The sequence below is a fragment of the Armigeres subalbatus genome, chromosome 2, assembly GCF_024139115.2.
Source record: "Armigeres subalbatus isolate Guangzhou_Male chromosome 2, GZ_Asu_2, whole genome shotgun sequence".
NCBI lineage: Eukaryota > Metazoa > Arthropoda > Insecta > Diptera > Culicidae > Armigeres > Armigeres subalbatus.
In genome coordinates this window covers 440,988,167-441,010,789 of record NC_085140.1, presented here as the reverse complement: position 1 = coordinate 441,010,789, position 22,623 = coordinate 440,988,167, and the positions used below count along the sequence as shown (strand labels likewise).

The 22,623-nt window shown below is 36.9% G+C and overlaps 1 protein-coding gene across 2 annotated transcripts in view; it reads right to left on the bottom strand.

Annotated features, from left to right (window-relative positions):
• LOC134213678 (UDP-glycosyltransferase UGT5-like) overlaps positions 1-22,623 on the bottom strand; it is a 47,701-nt gene that overhangs the window by 700 nt on the left and 24,378 nt on the right. For both annotated transcript variants that reach the window (XM_062692946.1, XM_062692947.1), the window contains 3 exons: positions 20,282-20,583; positions 8,989-9,781; positions 47-153 (listed from right to left, as the gene is read on the bottom strand). In XM_062692946.1, coding sequence (XP_062548930.1) covers positions 47-153; positions 8,989-9,781; positions 20,282-20,554 — 1,173 coding nt within the window. In that variant the 5' untranslated portion in view covers positions 20,555-20,583. The remainder of the gene's footprint in view (positions 1-46; positions 154-8,988; positions 9,782-20,281; positions 20,584-22,623) is intronic.

The window sequence follows — 22,623 nt, the reverse complement described above, 5'->3', positions numbered from 1 at the left end:
AGGTTAGATAAGTTGATTGGTCGAGATGAGACGGTTTCTATCATACCTGATCTCCGTACATAGGAGTCGCGACCACTGGAACTCCACAGTAAGCCGTTTCGGATGTTCCCATCAGTCCACCGTGGCTCATAAAGACACGAACCTTTGGATGACCTATGGTAGAGAAAAAAAGCAAGCAAAAAAAAATCATTGTCAGGATGAGCGGGGAACATTTAAGAATGAAAATCTTGTTGGGGGGGAATGCTTATCTAATCTTCCGGTCAATTGCATCTTATAATGCATATACTCCTGTATATATATGTTTAACAAAAATAACAATGATGAGCGAGAAACATTTAAGAATGAAAATCTTGTTGTCATCATTACTCATCGCTCAAACGTGACCGAAGAATATCGAAAAGCTTCATATAGATGTTAAATGGATGCAAAAAATGTGCATAAAAGGGTAAGATGGGGCAAAATGGGTTACGATGTAAGATGTGTCAGAGCCGTTTTGAGCATCAGGTAGGTATGTTTCAAACAATTGAATTCGACCAACTGTTCGTTACCCGGTGAGAGGTTGGATCAACATTTGTTCGTTGATTGCGGATTTTGAGCGTTTGTAAGATGTTTATCCGGTGAATCTGGGATCCTATTAGAATTTCCCGTCATCAATTTTGCACGGGAATTCAAAACTTTTTTGCGTGAAGGGTATTTTCAGAAATTGGATTTGCGATTGCCCCCACAATTGTCACATTTACATTTATTGGAATCATCTCTCACAGGACAGGCGTCCTTGGCGTGAGAGGTTCCACCACAAACCATGCATTTAGCATCCATGTGGCAATGTTTAATTCCATGACCCCAGTATTGGCACTGAGTGGGGGTTTGCAAATTCCCGCCAGGCCTGCGGAAATGTTTCCACGTAACACGGAGATGGAACATAATACAACAGGCCTTGTCCAAACATTTCATATTACTTAGTTCATTTTTGTTGAAGTGAACTAAATAAAATTCTTGGTAAATCCTTCTCTGAAAAGAATCAGAGTGGGATTTCATCTTCATTTTAAATATGTACTTGGACTGGCGCAAATCAAAGAAATTGTAAAATTTCCATCTTAATCTCATCCAGTGATTTATCATCACTGGGGAATCCTTTCAAGACGACGTGAAAAATGTATGCCGCTTCTGAGTTAAATACTAAAGAAAACGTTTGCGATTATCGAATGATCTCGGTAAAACGCGGTAAAAGTCACCCTTCCTGGCAATCTGAAATGAAACCCTGATCCCCTGAAGGTTACTCAAAATCTCATTCCGAAAGCCAGAAAACTCTTCAACAGATACCACAATGGGTGGAATCCTTTGTTTCTTCGCATGATCAAATCACCTGGGCTAGAGGTAGATTCAATTTGCTCAATTTCATCATGAATCAAATCGAATTGATTGCTCAGTTCGATAGGAGAAGAATTATATCCAATGTTAGAGTTAGAAGGAATATCTGAAGCTTCCAGCTTCCTTCTATTTTTTTTCGCGCTTTTGCAGGACGGTCTTGAAACCTTGTTTCTTGAAAGGAAGTGGAGAATTCAGAGGCTCCCCCTTCTTCTTGTTTTTATTTATGCTCATTGCAGAGCATGGAGACGTGACCTTCTTCCAGAACGGAGTCTTTGCAGGATTACCACCGTTTGCCTGAATTTTACTTCCGCAAACGGATCTAACGTAAAACAAAGTCACGGCTCCAAGCAAAGATCGTAGCGGGCTCAGTAGTAGTCGTAGGTTGTTACTATTGGTGCTCTAATAAATTCAAGTTGAAAACCCCAGATTTATCCACCTCGTGGTGATGGAACTTTTCTCATGTGTTATAAAAATAGTATTTTGGCCATAAGTTATGAGCCCATAGTCCGATCTGGCCAATTATCAATAGGAAAGAATAGGACAAGATTCAGAGTTTTAGTTAAGTTACATTCATCGGGATTGTCGTTCTCTTCGAAATTCGCATTCTAGTCTAGATGTTAGATAAGACGCAACGAAAAAGAACTGTCGTATTGTAATGTACAGTGAGTCCTAAAAGTATTCGTCTAGCTATGCATTTTCTAGAAAATGTCAAAAATAGAATCTAGTAAGCTCAAAAAAATTAAAACTATCGATTACATTGTGTAGCAAAATAATCAATTCATCTTTATTGTTAAAAATCAAACAGAAAAATAAAACAAAAACAAAGGTAACCAAACATAACAATTCATTAAATATGGGCTCAAAAAGTATTCATCTATTCAGGTTTAGCGCGCTTTTGAAACGAAACCAGGAGTTGTAGAATGGAATTCAATATTTCGTTGGATTCCCCTGTGTATCTATGACGGGCTCTAGTTCTTGTGGCATGGAACTGACCAAATTAGCCGTAACGGGGGACGGAATATTCTTTCATTCTTCTTTCAACACTAATTTCAATTCATTGTTGTTGGAAATATGACTTTCACGAATTTCACGAAAAGTTTGTCGTCCAGAACCTTCAAATGGAGTTAAATTGGATTCATATCTTGGCTCTGAAGAGGCGTTTTGAGTTCATTGGGGTATTATAGAGTAGCTACAGCTTAGTACTTTGGGCTGTGTGCTCGAGGTAATTATCACCCCGTAAGATGTATGTTCCCTGTAAGCCTAATTTCTCAGCAATGGAGTTCAAATTTTCTTTCAAAATGCGGATGAACATTTTGTGATACATAATTCCTTCAATAATGTGAAATTTTCCTACACCGGTTGCGCTCAAGCACCTCAGAGACCATGACGGAGCCCCCACCATGCTTTACTGCTCAAAAGAGATTATGCGGCTGTATCTCAATATTCCTTTTCCGCCATACCATACATCGGCCATTTGATCCAAATATGCTGTACTTGATTTCGTCAGATAACATTACTTGATTCCGAAAGTCACCCTTTTTCCAGCGATATTTTTAGCTGAAATTGAGCTGTTTTTGATAATTTGATGGCTCACTTGAATTTTCTTCCGTGATTTTCGCCCATTATACCCATACTTTTCACAAGTATTTCTGTTCGTATTGGTTCATATCTGAGCACTTCTTCTTTCCAACTCATTTGCTTATATGAGTGAACTCGTTTTTAAGGATTTTTTTATTTTCCGCACAATAAATCGCTCATCGTTTTCAGTTTACCATCGCTGATGAGCACTCTGTTATTTGTTTTGATAGATTTTTGTGGCGCTGATGAAACCAATCCCCAATTAAATGGTTGAATTCTTGCTACCCTTGGTCTACCCACATTTCATGCAAAGTCATAAGTCAACTTGCACTAATTATGCGGGCGTAGAATAAGTTTTTTTTCATTGGGACTCATCTTTTTACTTTTCCCACCCATGGTGCTTCTGTTTTCCGCGCCAAGTTCGAACAAACAAACAAAAACTGCAAAAACATTATTTGATCTGTCATTGAGTATTGACAAAATGTGGCTAGACATCACTAGAGTGTGTTAGTGTAATTACATGCGAATAAAACTATTATATTCGTGTTTCGCTCGATTATTTTCTGAATAGATGAATACTTTTTGAGCAAGCGAAATTGACGAAATTTAAATATTCTCTACATACAGAAAAAGTAATTGAGATTTCTATTTGTTTTTGAACAATAATCATGTGTTGATAAGTTTTCTACCAAATTTAGAAGAAAGTTTTTTGATTTCGCTTCTATCGCGCCTAAGTTTTACATCTTACTAAAAAATATGCAGCTGGACGAATACTTTTTGGACCCACTGTATTAATGTAGATAGGCATGCTAGCCGAGAAGGTATTAAGAATCATGCTTATGGTGTTCATCTTGCCCCGTCCTACCCTATTCGAATCTTCCTCTTTATGGCAAAATTGGCCTGAGGCAAAACGCCTGAATGGTATGTGTAAAATGACTCTATTGCATGTGAAATAACGGTGAACGCATGGTTGTTTGGTTGTTTGGTTTTGAACAAAAGTCTTGCGGGTGAGATGGGAGAATCGCAGATTGTTATAATTTAAGTGAAAATTAAGGGATTTTCCTCCATTTTTTAATTGCAGAAATGTCCTACACAACATTATATGAGTAATCTTATGAGTTAGGCAATTTTGCTCCATGGCACAGTAGCTAAAATCGTGTTTTAGCGCGTTTATTTGAAAGTACCTTTATTATGTGTTTTAGCGTAATGGGGTCTTCGCGACATTTTATCAGTAAGTCGACGCACTTCTTTGGAGGTATTCAGCCTTATGATTAACCCCCTAAAAGTGAGATGAAAAATTGATTTTTTCCACTTTACAACATGGAAGGTATACGTCCTCGCGAGAGTTGTAGTAAAAGTTCACCTGAAAAACTTTGTCGAAGACACCAAGTTCGTAATTTCATTACTTTTGGAGATTTATTGATTTTCATACCACCAAGTTTTGATAATGTATAAGCATACAAGCATATGAAGACGCATGGTGTATTGGTTCATAAACTCCTTGTGGTGGGTGATTGATTTCTGCCTTGCATAGTAGGAAATTGTTTTTGATGAAACATTCCTTACATTCGCTTACAACTCAACAGTTCCGGTATTAATTTAAAGTTCATTACTTGTACTTTGTTATGCGTATGAGATTGACTGCCACAATTTGCCCGTTGTCAAGTAGCAATTAAATCAAATATGACTAAAAAATCCAATAAAACTGTTATAACTTTTTTATTTTTTAAGTTTGTAATCACATTAGCCACGAAACTGCATATTTTAATATTATCTAAAACTTTCTACAATTTGCTAAAAATGTAGAAATTAAAGTGAATATGATGAAAAAACATTTTTAAGGGGTTGTCTACATAAAACGTAAAAAATCTTCAAAAGTAACGAAATTATGAACTTGGTGTCATCGACAAAGTTTTTCAGGAGAACTTTCGCTACTACTTTTATAAAGAACTAGTCGTATGTACCCGGCCTTGCTTGGAGTTGCCAGTTTGATTCGCAGTTTTTTCACATTCGGAAAATGAATAAAATAAACCAATTGGTCAACAGGGTAATTGTCAAGAAAATTATTTAGCTCTTTTTTATTGAAATGTTTTCATTGTCATAAGACAGTCATAACAGACATCCACTGATGTCTTATTCCGAGCAAACGTCTATTTTTGAAAAAGGAATCACATTCATGAATAGTGCACTATTCAGAAGGAAACACATTAATCATTGCTTTTCACTGGGAAAACCATGATTTCGATGAAGGGTTGAGTTGATCAATAACTAAACAATACCACTCCCCCACACCCTCCCTTTTCCATCCTTAACCCACTATCGTCGTCTCCTTGTTATGAAGAATGTGTGTTCCAATTTTGGCTAAGGGGAGATCAGAAGTTACAATTAGGTGATTGAGAGCTGAACAATGGCAGTCCCTCCACAACCTTCCCGAGTTGTAAATATTATCCCTAACCCCTATCTTCGTCTCCTTAAGAAAAATAATATGTGTTTCATTTTGTTTGAAATTGGCTAAGAAGTTCAGAAGTTATGCTGGAACAGACACACGAACATACAAACATTGAGTTATATATATATCAGAGCATTAGTGATTAATCATAGATTTAATCATGATAATGAAGAATTTTACATTTCATCATTAATCACTAATCATATTCATAATTGTTTTGAGTTTATTCAATAATCATCAATTTTAATCATTGCATACCTGGCTTTTATTCATTAATTTTTAATTATAATCATATAGTTTTTATGCCTTTTAATAACCCAATTTGGAATAAAGGTTACTTGGTTATTGATCACTATGCAAATCATGCAATTTGATCATTCATAATCATTAATCATGTCGATCGTTAATAATTAATCATACACATAGTGTGTCAACATTTAATTACGATCGGTAATCGTTAATCATACTCCAACAGTTTTTTCATTATTCATAATCGTTTATCATTGTCAAAAATGAATTTAATTGTTAATCATTATCAGTCATCATTGTCAAAAATCTTTAATCATGAAGTTGAATGATTTAATCATAACAAATTTAGTCATTCGTTGGAAGCTTTATTCATTAACGCTTTGATATATAGATTTCTACGACCCTTCTAACTTTTCAATAAACATCTTTCAAAACTAGAGAATATGTGTACCAAATCTGGTTGGAATTGGTCCTGGGGGTTGGGAGTTACACTGAATTGCTCATTTTTTAAAGACAACCCCTTCCCCTTACCCTCTCTCTTTTCTCAATGACCATTCCACCCCCTTTGTTATCTTCTCTTTAGGATAGAGAATGTGTGTACCAAATTTGGTTGAAATCGGTACTGGGGCTCAGAAGTTACACTGAATTGTCCGTTTTCTGTACAATACCCCTTTCCCAAATTACCCTCCCATATGATCGTCTCCTCACAGTGAATATGTGTACAAAATTTGGTTGAAATCGGTCATGGGAGTTGAAAGTTACACAGAATTCGGCATCAACATTTCAAAAGGGCGAAACTGCTTTGGTAAACAAAAGCTTCTTACGTCGCTGGTGGCCTAATTTGAGCCCACCCACGCAATCCAACGACACTGATGGAAGCAGCGAATCCTTTTCTATCAATCAATGGTGCTGGATGTTGTGGGTGGGCTCAAATTAGGCCACCAGCGACGTGAGAAGCTTTTGTTTACAAAAGCAGTTTCGCCCTTTTGAAATGTTGGTGCCGAATTGTTCGTTTTCTAAACAACACCCCTCTCCCCCCCCCCCCCCTTTTCTCTCTTTTTTAACTTCCCCTGAGGATAGAGAATATGTGAACCAAATTTGGTTGAAATCGGCCCAATGGTTCAGAAGTAGTTAGCGAACATACGTACATACAAATACATACATAAATTGGTTCTTATATACGTATACAGATCAAACCTTATATGTTGTGAAGTGGAAAAATTAAATTTTTCATCTTTCGCGTTAACTTACTGATAAAATGTCTCGAAGACACCATTATGCTAAATTGAATAATAAAATGCACTAGGCTAGATGTACCAGTCGTGGCTATAGCACCAGTTGTCGCGTTAGTGCTTTATATGCCAAATGGCCAATCAAATCACCGCAAACCAAGTTCATATCGATAAAGCATACTCATATGATACGATACGATTGATCTCCTCAGAAACAAGCATAATTTATTGTAAAAATTGATTTGGCTTAATTTTTGACGTCCTTTGCACCAGTTGTCGCACTAGTGGTCCCAATTTGGCCAGTCCCATAAGAAAACAATGGAATTTGCCAAATAAGAAACCGAAATTAAGAATAGTGTCACAACTGGTGCATGCGTTCCTATTATGGATTAATCAATTTTGAGGATAATAACAAATTTTATTGTGGTTTTCACAGCTGTTCTAAGGAGCAGGAAGTAAAACCTTTCGCTTGATATATAAAGTTCACCCACATGCCTTTTATTTATTTTTAAAAAAATAGTTGTTCTTATGTATGACGACAATTGGTACACCCACCCTAAACGCGCTCACAACACGATTTTAGCCACTGTGCATGGGTACGTTTCCCCTAAGTACGCGGGAACTATTGAAAATTGAAATTAAAAAAATTGGGGTTATATACAAGACACGACCGTTCGACGTAAACTACGTAAACCAAATATAGTAAACTGAACCAATTATTCCGCTCTATATAGAAGAGAAGGAACTATCCCACCGACACTACTACCCAGCTTTAGCAGCATCTTAGCCACTCTGTGAGGGAGTAGGGACCTCACTGCCTAGCAGCTGGGCCACCCCAGTTCAACAATTGAAAATATCCTAAAAGTAGGCAATTACCAAGGTTGAAACGCGCTGCATAGGAAATGCACGATGCATGAAAGAACTAAAATTTTCAATAGTTTAGCGTTAATACTCAAAAGTTTCAATACTACTGGCACATTGGTCGAGAGTTTGCGAATCGATTGATATATAAATCTTAAAAATCCATTAAAAGATAAAGGACCTATTAATGTTACAAATCTTACATGATTTCGTGACGGTTCCAAATTTTGAAATTTTCATTTTACACCCTGTATCTGAGTCCCTTAGACGTAGTTTACGTCAAAAATCCGCGTGAAAACTATTGTAATAAAAAAACGATTTTATGTGGTTTAAATGTATTCCATCCAGTGCTTTAACGCGTGAAAAAGTGAGCGGGAAATACATTGAAAAAAAACTTAATACCAAGATTTGCGGGAGTTAATAAAAAAACGCCTAAACGCAATTCCGCGTAAATTCTGAAACCCGCGTTAAAAAAGCGTTTTACTATGCACATGGAAGGTATTATCACTGCAAGAATTTAAAAAAAATAATCTATATTTTCAATGGCAGTTACAAAAATAAAAATTTAAAATATTTCATCCAATGCTCTTGTGGTTCGAATTAGAATTTTCGTGTGAATGTATACTGAAGGCCAAACAGTCGGTTTTAAAATATATTTCTGTATTCATTTGTATTTCCAACGATGAATATCTCTATATGAATAGAAATTGAATAGATTTCCGGATAGTATTTAAAAGTAAAAATACGACCTCTATTTTGCTTTTCTTCGAATGAACGTCTGAACTGAACACTACAGCGTTCTTCAATCTATCTATCGGTGACCTTAACCCAACACGGCGTAGCATAGCCGAACATTTAAACAACGTCCTACGTTTATTTCGTTTCAATCATACAAGTCTCACGCTCGGTAGTCGGTTCGTCTAATTTTGGAATCTGTTGCGCAGAACAGAGAAAAGAAACTATCTTCGGTCAATGCCTTGCTTGCCAGCAGCCAGTCAGTGTCAGCGCTATCATAGCAGTGTGATGTTTTTGGTCTATTTGCATAATTTACATGTGCTTCATTGTTTGATTTGTAAATCAAGCATCAGTCAGACACCAATTTGGAAATGATATGAGAATACAATCAATTTCAGACTTTTTAATTGGTTTGACAGAAATATGAATATTTTTTTCCATACTCCGTGTAGCACATCTCCTTGGATTTGAATTGATCGGTTAGCCAATAGCGCTATGGCTATATATACTTACATAGAATTTCCTTCTGTGGCAGCCACTTCCTGATGTACACATTGGACGGTTTATTCGGCAGGGTTTCGTTCTCCCACTTCCAAATAATACGCTGTTTAAGCGAACCCAGTGCACTCAGGAGCGCATCGCGCTTGTCATCCGGTAGAGTTTCCGCCCGAATCATCGATCCCCAGCTAATGTAGATCACTCCGTGGTCGGCCGTATCCAGCAGCTGCTTCAGTTCGGGGTCAAGTTCTTTGAACTCCTGAATGTGAACTCCTCCAATCTCAACCACAGTCGAGGACAGCGGTTTAGGGCCACTTAGCGAGTAGTGCTGATTGACGAACATCATGCTGATTCGTTTCTGGAGCTCCTTGACGTCGGGTACGGTGTTTCCGAAGCGTTGTTTGAGCAGTGCATTAGCAGCATTGTCGTTGAACCAACTGTACATGGCCTTGAAGGTTTGTGCGGAGATGAAATTAGCCACTCGTTGAGTGAAGGTCATCTTTTCCGAGTAGCCCATGAACAGTGACGGGATGTAGGATGGGTTGATTGGATTGCCAACTCGACTGTAGTGCCACGGCAGCATTGGACAGCTGCTCAGACCAATGAATGGTGTATTCAGTAGATGGATCACACCGAGCATACAGTCGGTGTTGAATTGTTCCACCAGAATCAGGTCATATTGGATTTTTGATTCCAGTACCTGTTTGATAGCGGCCGAGTTGAGTGCGTTTTCGCACGCTTGCTTGCCCCAGTCGTACAGCAGGAAGAATTCCATGTAGTGCGAGAATGCCGGTCGGTATTCGAATAGCTGCAAGAAATGAATGATAAGGGAGGCATTATGAAATAGTTTGATTGGCGGGATAAGTCGCATATTCAATCACAATGGGTTTGGTGCGTCTCAACAGCATGAATGGCACTGATTCTCTCAATTTATCTTTATATACACCAAAGTTGTGCTGAAAAGATCTCTTTTCATTCCAAACGACAAATTGAGCAAATATCTGTCTGTCCGTGTGTGCATACGAAAGCTGTGAAAACCTTTACCCATCATCTTTGCACTTCTCTATGCACTATAGAGACTAAGCATAAACGATAATACCCAGACAAACATACATAACACATTGAATACTCATACAATAAATTCATCGTCGCACAAAAACCATCGACATCTGGTGTTTTCGTTACCATGGGCAAATAGCGAACCAGGTGGCGGTATTAAGCAAACGTCAAACTCGAGCAGAGCTCATGCGCGCGCCACGGGTGATTGCTCGTTCAACTAATTAATATTTAAAATGACCAGTAAATTAGTGTACGATAACAATTTTACGATTGTTATGTCTGGTTGTCTGTGATATTACTCCGAAAATTGCAGTTTTGAATGATGGTTTTGTTGCCACTGATCATAAAAGTGGCTGAAACTATTTTTTAAGTATAAAACCATTTCAGTTGTTTTAAATGTTATTCCATGGGATTGCATTTAAGGTATGGATGTTACTCAATCTTTGCTTGTGGCTTCCACAGTTGATAATTCCATTCCAAACCGACAATATTTTAAAGTTTTTTTTATGCATATTACTTTAAAATGGATTGAATTAGTTGTAAATTGTGTAATAAAACAAGACAACATGATATCAGTTGTAGGCTTTAACTCACTGTAGGGGGACTTTGAGCAATTTATATGGTAGAGAAGCGTTACGCTGATTTTAGAGCAAACTGTTTGAAACATTCGACCACCGAGACTATCCCTAGATCAGGAATTTGATCTTTTTTGGAATGCGTGAAAAACAATGTGAAAGTTTTTCCGGGATTTTCCAGGATACTTCCGCGATGTGCACACAATTTATAATTTTACGACCCAACGAATTTTCTGGCGAATTACGCAAAATTCAAAACGGTGACCAATTAAAGTTTCAATACGAAAATGTAGCCCCGGGAAAGGAAGAAAAAAAAATCAATGAATTTTAAAAATCATGTGGAAGTGTATAATAATGAAATAAATGAAAATCTTTGAGCATAATTTCAATATCTCATAGGTTTTCCCGAATGTTACATGAATTAGATGATGCAGCGTTCCGAAACACGGAAGAGGAAAGCGAACGAAATACAAACGTAACGTTCTGGTCTTTGACGATCAGTATGATAAAAGGCGTAGTCTTCGATAATTATCTTTCTCAAAGGGCCCTCGCATTCTTCAACACCTGTTCAATTAATTTTCATACTTGTCGCATGCTCTAGCGATTACTTTCAGATTCTATCTTTTTTTCAATAATTGATATCAATAATCAATAATTTTTGTCAATAATTTAACGCTGCTCCCTTCCACTATGAGCAGGATCGAGACCGATTTGCCAATAAAATTGAATTTGAAACTGATCATGGCCTCAAAACTTCTGTCTAACAAATAAGACAAATGAAGATATATAAATTTCCAGCAATTCTGTTCAGAAGTGCCTGCAAAAAATGCGTCTGGAAGCTCGTTTAGTAGTTTCACCCGGAATTTCCACCAGAATTTTCTTCTGAAAGTTTCTCCAGAATGTCTTCTCGGAACCTTCCGTTGGAATTCCTCCCAAAAGTTTCTCCAGTAATTCCTCCCATAAGGTTCTTCAGGAAATCCACCTGGATGCTCCTTAAGGAATGCATTCCGGAAGTTTCTTAGGGCATTCCTCCCTTCCTTCCAGGTGTTCTTTTAGAAATTCGTCCCAGACATGGCCGCAGGAATTCCTTCGGTAGTTCTTCCTGGAACTCCTCCGTAAGTTCATCCAGGAATTGCTCCTGGATATATCTCCCGGAATTTTCTCCAGAAATTCCTCTCAGAAGCTCCTCCAGGAATTTCTCACGGAAGTTCCGGCAGGAATTGCTGGGGCTCCCCCGGAATGCGGAATGAAATTCCTGGAGAAACTTCCGTGAAGAATTCGTGGAGGAACTTCCGGGAGAAATTTCTTGAGAGAAATCCGTGAGGAAACGGTGGATGATCTTCCAGAAGGAATTCTAGAATGATCTTCCGGAAGAAATTCCTGGCGAAAGTAAATTTATGGAGGCACTTCCGGGCGGCATTGCTGGAGGAACTTCTAGGAGGAATCCTTTGAGAAACTTCCGAGTTTCACGAAGGCTTTTAACATTCACGAAGGCATTTCCGGGAGGAATTCCTTAAGGAACTTCCTTGAGGGATACCAGGGAAACTTCCGGAATGATTTCTTGGAGGAACTTCCAGAAAGACTCTCTGGAGAAAATTAAAAAAAAAAAACTGGTGTAATTTTCGGAGTAATTCCTTGAGGAACTTCCGGAGGAATTCCTGGAAAATCTTCATGGTGAAATTGCTGGAGAAACTTCCATGAGTAATTTATGGAGGAACTTCTGGAAGAGTGTCAGGAGGAACTACCGGAGAAATTTCTGGAGGAACGTCTGGGATGAATTTCTGAAGGAACATCCGAAAGGAATTCATGGAGGAATGTTCGGGAGGAATTCCTTTGGAATCTTTCAGAATGAGTTCCTTAAGGAGCATCCGGGTGGATTTCCTTAAGAAACTTGCTTTAACCAACTAAGCTACGAAGGACCTCCGTCGGCCTTCGCAACCTAGAGGCTACTGAATGAGCTCGAGATTCCCAAATTGGACGCATAGTCAAATCACTCGCAATCCATTTGTCAAGCCAACACTTCCACATGTGTATAGTGTACATGTTCACATTAGAGGAGCGTGAGTATTTAGAATGTCTGGCGGCTGTACACATTCTTCATCAGCAACTGTACTGATCAAGTGAGGTTGTGTAAGCTATTTGCCAGTCGGTCGGCAAGCTGCTATTTGTCAGACTGTGTGTGTGCGTAGGCAAGAGCACGCAACTCAGGTTCAGTTCAATCGAAGTTAATTGCCTATATTCCGGGAATTAAACCACCCGACTTGGACATTAATTTACAATGTTATGAAAACTCATATGTGAATATGTACATTCACATTGAGGCAAGACAAGCTATCCCACTCGAAGACGTGGGAGAGCGACGGGCCTGTCGTCCACTTGAATTGATTCATTCGGACATTTTGTGGTCCGTTTACGTAAAGAACATTGGACAATGAGCGCTTCTTCCTCACGTTTATCGATGACTTCAGTCATTTTACGCTGGAGTCTAAAGATCAGGTTCCAAGTTTGAGGAGTACTGTGCCAGAGCTACAGCGTTCTTCGGGAGTGGAGTGTCACGTCTGAGGTGCGACAACGGAGAATAATATACCGGAAAAATATTGCGCAAGTTTTGTCACACTCAGGGTATCAGCGTGGAGATCATCGTTCCGTATTCGCGAATACGAAGCTTATGCCTCTACTCACTCTTATAGCCTATTCAGATTACGCCATTAATTACATAATAATTGGCGTTTCAGGGTAAATACGCTTTATGATCAGGGATGCCAGATTTGAAGACTTGTCTTCAATTTGAAGACATTTGAATTTCTGTGAAGACATTTATTTCATGAAGACATTTTAAAGACTTTTCAATATATTTGAAGACTTACCTTCTTATTTAAAGATACTTGAAGACAATCAATAAACCAGCGAATAAAAAATATAATTTGATTACTAACTTATAAATTTTACGACTTCTGAATGCAGATAATATAAATATTACAAAAGTTACACATAATTTACTAATGTTTCGGGCTTAAAATTTCTAACGTAAAAACACGTTTACACTAGCCGGTTGATAAGGTTGTTAATTGCAACACATTTTAGACGTCAAACGTACATGTTTTAGTTATGTGCTGGTTATAAAATTCCCGATGGCAGCATTTGTTTAAATTTTCCTTGGTAGCATGGCGTTTTCGAAGTGTCTGGTTAAAAGGTATTTCGATCATTGTATCAGAACGCAATGACCGATCTAATTTATTTCAAACGGCAAAAAAAAAACAGAATTCTATTATGACTTTTTTTTGGCTAGAACCAATTTTTTAAAATTTCTTTATAATTCATCTGATCTTTTCGGTATTTCCAGAATACCCGTCGAGAATGAGAATACATTTTGAAGAACTCGATGAATTTTCCGTGGAATTTAGAAATAATTTCCAGTGAAAATTCGTTTTAAAAACTTAATTCGTGTAAAAAAGGGATAATTAATCATGAAAATTCTGAGGAATTTTTCAAGAAAATTCAAGAGAATTGAAATTGAAAATTGTTCTTAGGCTTTGGTCCGATTCGTGAATTAAAATCAAATTAAACTTAAAAATGACAGTTCACTAATTTTCAAATAACCCTGCTGGCAGAGCAAGATTACTTTTGAAAGATGTTGAATCATTTTGATAGATATTTTGTTGCTCTTGCTGGGTAGCACCAACCATTCTTATGAGCGGGGGATTTCATAATTTCCGAAATGTCATTTTTAAGTTTAATTTGATTTTAATTAGCGAATCGGACCAAAGCCTTAAATTATCTTGGAAAATTATAACAATTTCAGTATGGTCAAATAAAGGGGTTTCCCCAAAATTGAAACGGGAAATTCATATTTATTTCCACAAACAAAGTTCTTGTGGGAAAATCATTTGACTTTCACAAAGAATTCATTTTCATTTCCTCAAGAAGTTTGTCTTGAATTTTCGTGGGATGTACTCCGGATTTGTATTTGAAATTTTAGGGATGTCTCTTCGGATTTTAATTTTTACGGAAAGTTCTAAATTTCCACAGGAAATTATTTTCTATTTTCTCAGAAAATTTTCTTTAGTTTCCAAAGAAAATTCTTACGAATGTCGACAAGAAATTGAAATTGCTTTGTTTTTTAATGGATATTTCTCAGAATAGTCACGGTAAATTATTTTTAATTTATACATGAAAATCTTTTGAAAAAAAAATAGAAGAATTTCATAAACAAATCCGCCAGAGTTTTCATTCTCAGTAGAAACTCGTTACACTTTCTTGTTGAATTCTTCCTTGAATTCCTTTGGTATTTTTTCAAGAAATATCTTTAGGCACTCTTCCAGTATTTTAACTGGAAATCCCTCTATGAATTTCTCCAGTAAATCCATCTCTGGAATTCTTTTTGAAATTCCCCTTAAAGTTCCTCCAGGGATTCGTCCAGCAATTCCCTCAGAGGTTTTTCAGAAAATTTCTCCAGAATTTCCTTTGGAAGTACATCTAGGAGCTCCTCCATAAGTTGGTCCAGAAATTTCTCCGAAGGATCCTTCAAGAATTCCGTCGGAAAGTCCTTCAGTCGTTCCTCCAGAAATTCCTTAGTTTGTATCTTCCACGACTTTCTCCAGTAGTTTTTCCGTGAATTCCTCTCGAAGCTTCTATCTGCAGGCATTCGTTCGGAATTTCCTCCAAGAATCCCTTCGGAAGTTTCTCTTCCTCTTGATGATGCTCCTAAAATTTTGCCGAAAGGTTTTCCAATAATATATCTGGAATTTATCTGTTATTTCCTCCAGGAATTCTTTCGGAAATTCCTGCAGCAATACCTCAGGAAGTTCCTCCAAAAAGTTATTCAGAAGATCCTTCGAAAGTTTTTTCAGAAATTTCTTTACTGCAAACTCTTTCAGTAATTGCTCAGGAAAACCCTCCAGGAATTCTTCAGAAAAATCCTTCAGAAAATCCCTCAGGAATTCCTCCTGTAATTCCTCCGGAAGTTCCACTAGCATTCCACCTGGAAGTTCCTCCAGAAATTTATCTGGAAGTTTCTTCAAAAAATCTTTTGGATGTTCCAACAGCAATTCCTCCGGAAATTTCTTCAGGAGTTCCATTAGGAAGTCTCCGAAAAATTAATCAGGAATTTATTCTGAAGTTTCTCCAGAATTTTTTTCAGAAAATCTTGTGGAAGCTTCTTCAGGTATATATATTTCGAATCCCTACAGGCAATTCTTTAAAAATAAATTCAGAAGAATTCCACAAAGAAATTCAGTTAGAAAAATCCGTTGGGATATTTAAAGACTCATTAAAAAATCCAAGGGAAAGTGATTGCCCTTACTCATAAAGATTTAAAGAATATTTTTTGAATTCTAACAATTTGAGTGTTCAAAAATAAACGATACATAAAACAAGGAGATGATTGAAACTATAAACCTATTGGATTTTGAAATTTTTTCACTGATAATCATAATTTTGATATTGAAGACATTTGAAGACATTTTTACTCGACTGTGAAGACATTTGAAAATATCCCCTGGCATCCCTGTTTATGATGTCATTATTTACGTAATATTCCATACATTTTGCGCTGTCAAAAGATACCCGCTAAAAAGAGTCATAAAGAATTTATTACGAACAATTATTACGAGAGAGCTTTCGTTCTAACTGGGACGCAGGGAGAAATTCAACAAAACAAAACTGACAAGCGTCACGCTCTCTTTGCCAGAGAGAAAATTCTCTCTGTTTTCATTTCGTTTCGTAGTTGACAGTCATGCTCTCTCTGTCGCAGCAGGGTCGAATGCATGTTAGATGGAAATCTTCTGAGCGCTGAAGAATAACTCGGAGTGTGATGGTTTTGTGGAAAGCATTTTATATGATGAAAAATAATGATGATAATTATTTATTCACCACTTATTCAACATGAATTGTTTAACAAAACAGATGCTCTCTAGGATTAACATGAAGTATTTAACTTAAACCTAGATTTAATAGAACAAATCGAATAAATTTTCAAAGTTCAAGGGCCAATGCGGAAGACAATTTAAAACGTAGGATTGGTTGTAAAACGAATATATTTGATGAATAAACATGATTTCATAAATTGTTTCAATTCTGCTCCTTGAATGGCTTAATATACTTTGGATTTCAACATTTTTCACGTGGGACAACTGTACGATTTGAATGGGATGTATATATAAAGTAGAATGACCTTAAATAAAACATGGATTGGTAATGCATTAATTCATCCAAAATCCAGTTTAAATTATATCACATTTACACGATTCGATTTTGTTAGAAGCTGTATCATTGATTGTCGAGTAGAACGCAATGGTTCAGTTTCCATTTTTGAAAAAAAAAAATTGCTAAGTTGCCCTTCATACATGGAGATACTGGTGGAAATACATTTTAGTTCGATAATATTTCTTGAAAATTGATCCAATCGTCCTTTTTTTATTTATTTGTGAGAATTCCCAAAAGTATCTAAATTTTTTTATCAAATCTCCGTTTGATCATGGTACAGAATCAAAATACTTTTTAAACTTGAAAATAAATTGAGGAATAGTCTGATTCCCCGAAGAACGGCGCACCCAACTAATGAACGTAGCTTCGCTCATATTCTTCGAAAATTCCTTTTCATATTTTTTTAAATATTTTTTTTCGTAGAAACTTTGTTCAGAAAAAAAATGTTCGATTGTCGTCACACAAATGCTTGATTTCGCAAATTAAATTTTAAAACTCTCCTTGAATTCAACCCTGTATTAGCGTGCAAATGAGTAAACATGGAAACGTCAAGATATATTATCTTGTTGCAGTCTGAACACCTCGTAATATTTGGATACCCTCTCACTTAACAAAGTCATAAATAGCCCAATCTGAATAGGCTATTATGGCTAAAACACATTGCTATTTGTCAGACTGTGTGTGAAACATGGGCGCCGATCACCCTCTCTTGTCCCTCTACAGTAGAATCCCATAAGGAACTGTCAGACTGTGCGTGAAGAATTGCCCGGTCAACCATTCGTCAAGCTCCTTCAAAGTTATTTATCTAAAATTAAATAGTTTTATCGGTATTTCTTTACATTAAAATATTCACAAAAATGATACAAATCTTAATGTATCGTTATCACAGTTGATGTAAAATATGATATCAACGCAATGATATACTTCGACAAAGTATTGTGAAGATGAACATCGCTACACCTTAACCACCAAATTAACCGCAATAACGTTATGAATATTCATAAAATGTTATCAAATTTCTGATAACGTACGATCTCAACGTAATGATATATTTTGACAACGAATTTTACTGTTAAACATCGCTGCACCTTCACCACTTTTTAGTGCATCGATTCATATCGTTGGATACCAAGACATCGATGGATATTTCGCGGTTTGTTTATATCCCAAAAATTAAATTTTTGGAATTTTCTAAAAAGTTATTTGAACGAATGATGCATGAAACGACATTCGGCTTTCAAATCAAAAAGCCATAATATAAATCCTATTTACGGACAAATTAACCGCAGTTGATGTTTTATGTTTGCATTTAGGTAAATAAGATGAATATGGAAATGGTGTGTGAAGTGGGAAATAATTCCCTTATATGCAAGTAATAATCGCATGAAAATTTCAAGGCATGGAATGTTAATGCAATTTAACTACTTACAATCATCGCTTAATTGTGGGCTAGTGGTTAAGTTTTCTGGGCAAATTTATAACATCATCACTTCTTCAGGTTCGATTCCCGATTAAGCAAATAAATAAAAAAAAATGTAAGAGCAAACCTCTGAAGAACCTATTTTTTGTTTTTGTTGAAAATTTTGACATATCGATAAAGTAGAACTGTAAAAAAATATAACTTTTTGGCGGTATCAATTGATATCGATATTTTGGAAAAGATCGATAAAAATTTTCCGTGTTTTAACTTTTGATTAATTTAAAAATCTTCATGAAATGGCATCGATCGCTATCGACGATTGATATGGAAACCTTTAAAGATCTATATGAAGAATTTTGAAGAAAATTGAAAAAATGGTTGGTCGGGTGACCTTCGCAGACGCGAATAGCCCACAGCGGAACGCTGTTTTCACTTGGTGATGCTCTATAGGTCATTGCGCGCGGCAAACCTAACCTCACTATTTTGACAGGTACTGGTCCTGTTGTTTACGTTTCGGACTTAGAATTTTTTTTATCCAAATTAAATCTGCATATTGCACGATGTTGAAGACATTCTGTACATTCCGCATTCAAATATTGGTAATTATCGATAAGTTTAGGTAATTATCGATCAGAAAATCCAATGAATCATAGAAGAATCTCAAAATTAAAATAAAGTCGTCTGTAAACAACAGGACCAGTACCTGTCAAAAGTCGTGCGTGACGTCACTGTGCAATGGAGTATACAGCGCACCATTTCCGAAATTAGGTTTAACGTATAGATTGTGAGAAAAATCAAACTTCGTTAGCGGCTATAATTCGGTTTTCTACTGAATTGATAATACAAGTGCGAAAAAACAGAATCGGATAGGCAGCCCCCACAGAAAAATGGGGATTCTCGCTTTGTTTTCGCTCATTTCGTGTTGGTTACTGCAACACACAGCGTAGAACAAGTTGAAATGCATCATCAGAGCCAGTGCTTCCCGCATTTGGAGCTTTCTAAAAGAAATTTATCATGGGGTATAGCCTCCCGAATCAGTTCTCTATCATGAAAACTTGCGAAAAAAGTCTCTCGCGGGATGCTACATATCGTATATGTAGGTACATATACAGAGAGACTTGCTCATTCTCTTTAGGGTTCAATCCCTGCCGCCTGTCTTGGTATGATAGTTACCACGCTATCAGCCAGGCCGTTCCTGAGTGGACTTTAGGCAAAATAACAGCGATTTCAATCAATATTGTTCTCTGATGGCCCTCTGCACACTTTCACCTTCTATTTAGCAAAAAATTGTCGCTCGCTTGCGATATCTTTCAGTTCTATTCTTCATTGCTTTCGATTGCTCCCTTCTACTTTGAGCTTAGTGCGTATGTACTCACCGATAAAAGCCACACGCCTAAAATCAATAACACAGAGATGTGTTTGCATCACACAAAACGGACCTAATGCGGAACATCCCCTAGATGAGCGATAGTTACACAGCCACAAAAATAGCTCGTGTGGTTTTATTGAAGCTTGGATTTCAATATTTTCAACAGTAGTTGGTTCCTCATGAAACAAGGAATCTGTACAAACGTTTACATGTTGAAAAGGACCGTTATCACGACCGTACGAGGCATTTTTGTGCCTGTGTAACTGTCGCTCATCTAGGGGATGTTCCACATTAGGTCCGTTTTGTGTGATGCAAACACATCTCTGTGTTTTTTTGATTTTAGGCGTGCAACGAAAAATTTAAACAAGTTGATGAATCCTCCCAAACATATGTTGACCTAAACTGTAAGGCCGTCTTCAGAGACTCTGTACGACTGCCGTCTTTTCGCATAGAGAAATTTATGATGAATTGTTGTTTGGGTTTTCCTGATTGTCAAACCGATGGAAGCCAATTATTCACTAGTTCAACCACAACCGTTTGAGTTATCAACTTAAATCAATCATACATGTCAAATCAATCATTTAAAGTAACTATGATCTTCCATCTTGCCAAATGAAACCAAGTAAACTATGAACATATCGTGTTTCCTAATTATTTCTGAATTCACTTCTTGCTACTCACCTCAAAGCTAACCGAATTGGCCAGCAACTTAACGCCTTCCAGCGGTATGTCGATATAGTTCGGCGGTGGATTATCTTTCGGGAAGTGGCTTACAACAGTCACTTCGTGTCCGGCCGCAGCCAATCCTTTCAGAATCGGCTCGAAGAAGTAAAAATGGCTGACGCCCGGGTGTGGGAATAGTCCCAAAATCTTGTACGACCAAGCTGGACTGGCCGCCAAGCCGAGTAGCAGCAGTACTACCACCCGGCACTGAGGGTTGTGCAACGGCTTCATCTGGCCGACAACGTCTCACTGCGTTCAACCTGTTAATAGAAGAATGAGAAGGAAATATAAGGTTTCAGTATTGATTCGATCAAATGGAACACGTTTTGACTGTAACTCGACACCGTTCGTCGGTCTGACTTTCAAGAAGTATTATAGTTGTGACATGTACCCAAATCAATACCATTCGAAAACAAAGAATTGGTGCGCAATTTTTTTTCTCAACACGACGCAAATTGAGCCTAAATTGCCTGTTTTGCGAATGGTATAGGAGCATGTTATTAATAATGGAACAGATAACCTATTAGCTTTTCGTGCGTATAAGCTGGGGCCCTCCTTAGCCGTGCGGTAAGCAGCGCGGCTACAAAGCAAGACCATGCTGAGGGTGACTGGGTTCGATTCCCGGTGCCGGTCTAGGCAATTTTCGGATTGGAAATTGACTCGACTTCCCTGGGCATAAAAGCATCATCGTGTTAGCCTCATGATATACGAATGCAAAATGGTAACCTGGCTTAGAAACCTCGCAGTTAATAACTGTGGAAGTGATTAATGAATAGTAAGCTGCGAGGCGGCTCTGACCCAGTGTGGGGATGTAATGCCAATAAGAAGAAGTAAGAAGAAGCGTATAAGCTCATGCCCTTATGATTATAAAAATTCATAAAATATAAGCGAGGTCAAAATTTTGATTTTTTCGTTCAAAGTACCTGCTGGTTTTCTAATTTTTAGAAAAATCACCATACTCAATTCGTTTTTATAGTGTCTAGTTTTTATAAGGAGGTTTATTTTATGAGATTCATAATGTAATGTTTCGGAAGATCCTACAGTTCAAGTTATTAATGATAATATGGTTTAAGAAAACTTCATATCAATCAGTAATCCTTTGCACTACACACTTAGTTTTTATTTCTGCAGCTCGGCAAAAACCCGCATAGCCGTGCGCCAGAAAATAAAAACTGATATTTCAGCAAAAATAACGTTTGTTATTTTCGAAGGGAAAGTGGTTACCTCCAATACAATTTCCAAATCAATATCTTCCACATAACGTACATATCCTCATATGAGTTTTCATAACATTGTAAATTAACGTCCAAGTCGGGTGGTTTAATCCCCGGAAATAGGCAATTAACTTTAATTGAACTGAACGTTTGTTAGCTGATTTTCGGCAAAATATTTGCAGATTTTCAGCAATTTTGACAGAAATCTCGGCAGAAAACATGTTTGCTGGGGCACGGCTGTGCGAATCTCGGTAAAAGTTCAACATTTTGCTGAGATCCCGGTAAAAAAAAATAAGTTTGTATGGTCCAGGATACAGTTTTACGCGGAAAGATGCATTTTACGCCAAAACTATATTTTTTAGAAAAAACTGTTGTTCTACAAAATTGTTAGAAATAGTAAGGTCATCATTATGGTGCTACCAAAAAATAGGGTGGCCCATCATATAAAAAATGAAAATATTTTTTTTATTTCGCAGAATACTGACATGTTATGTTCTACTAATTGAAATAGAGTGCACCTCAAAAAACAGTATTTTTGATCTACTTTTTTATCGTCTTCGGGTGACTTTTAGAGCTGCAACTTTTGATGGGTCAATACGCTCAATATCTTTTTCCGATCAAAAGTTATAATCGTTTTTCTATCAAAATTACATTTTTTTCAAAAGTTGATTTCTCTCGTTAGGGCGGACCAAAAAATATGTTTACACGGCATTTGAAACAGCAATTCATATTCTTTATTATGTCAAAAAATTGGAGATATGTTATTTTTTTGTCTCAAGCTTTATTAATTTTCCTGAAGTCATGTTTTTTCAAGTAAATTGATATAACTCGACAACAGAAAAAGATACAGACGATTTTATTATAGCAAAACACGCGTTTTGAAAAGCTCCAAAAGTCTTAAGAAGATGACATTCGTGAAAAATGAAAAATGAAATGAGCAGATCATAAATATTGTTTTTTGAGGGACACCCTAACTCTGGTAAGTAAAATTGCCCTAAACAAGTGAGCTTAAAAGCTACATAAAAAGTTCATATAGCTAAGTTAATTGGAAAAAGCTGCGCTACAATTTTGTAAAACATGTTATGT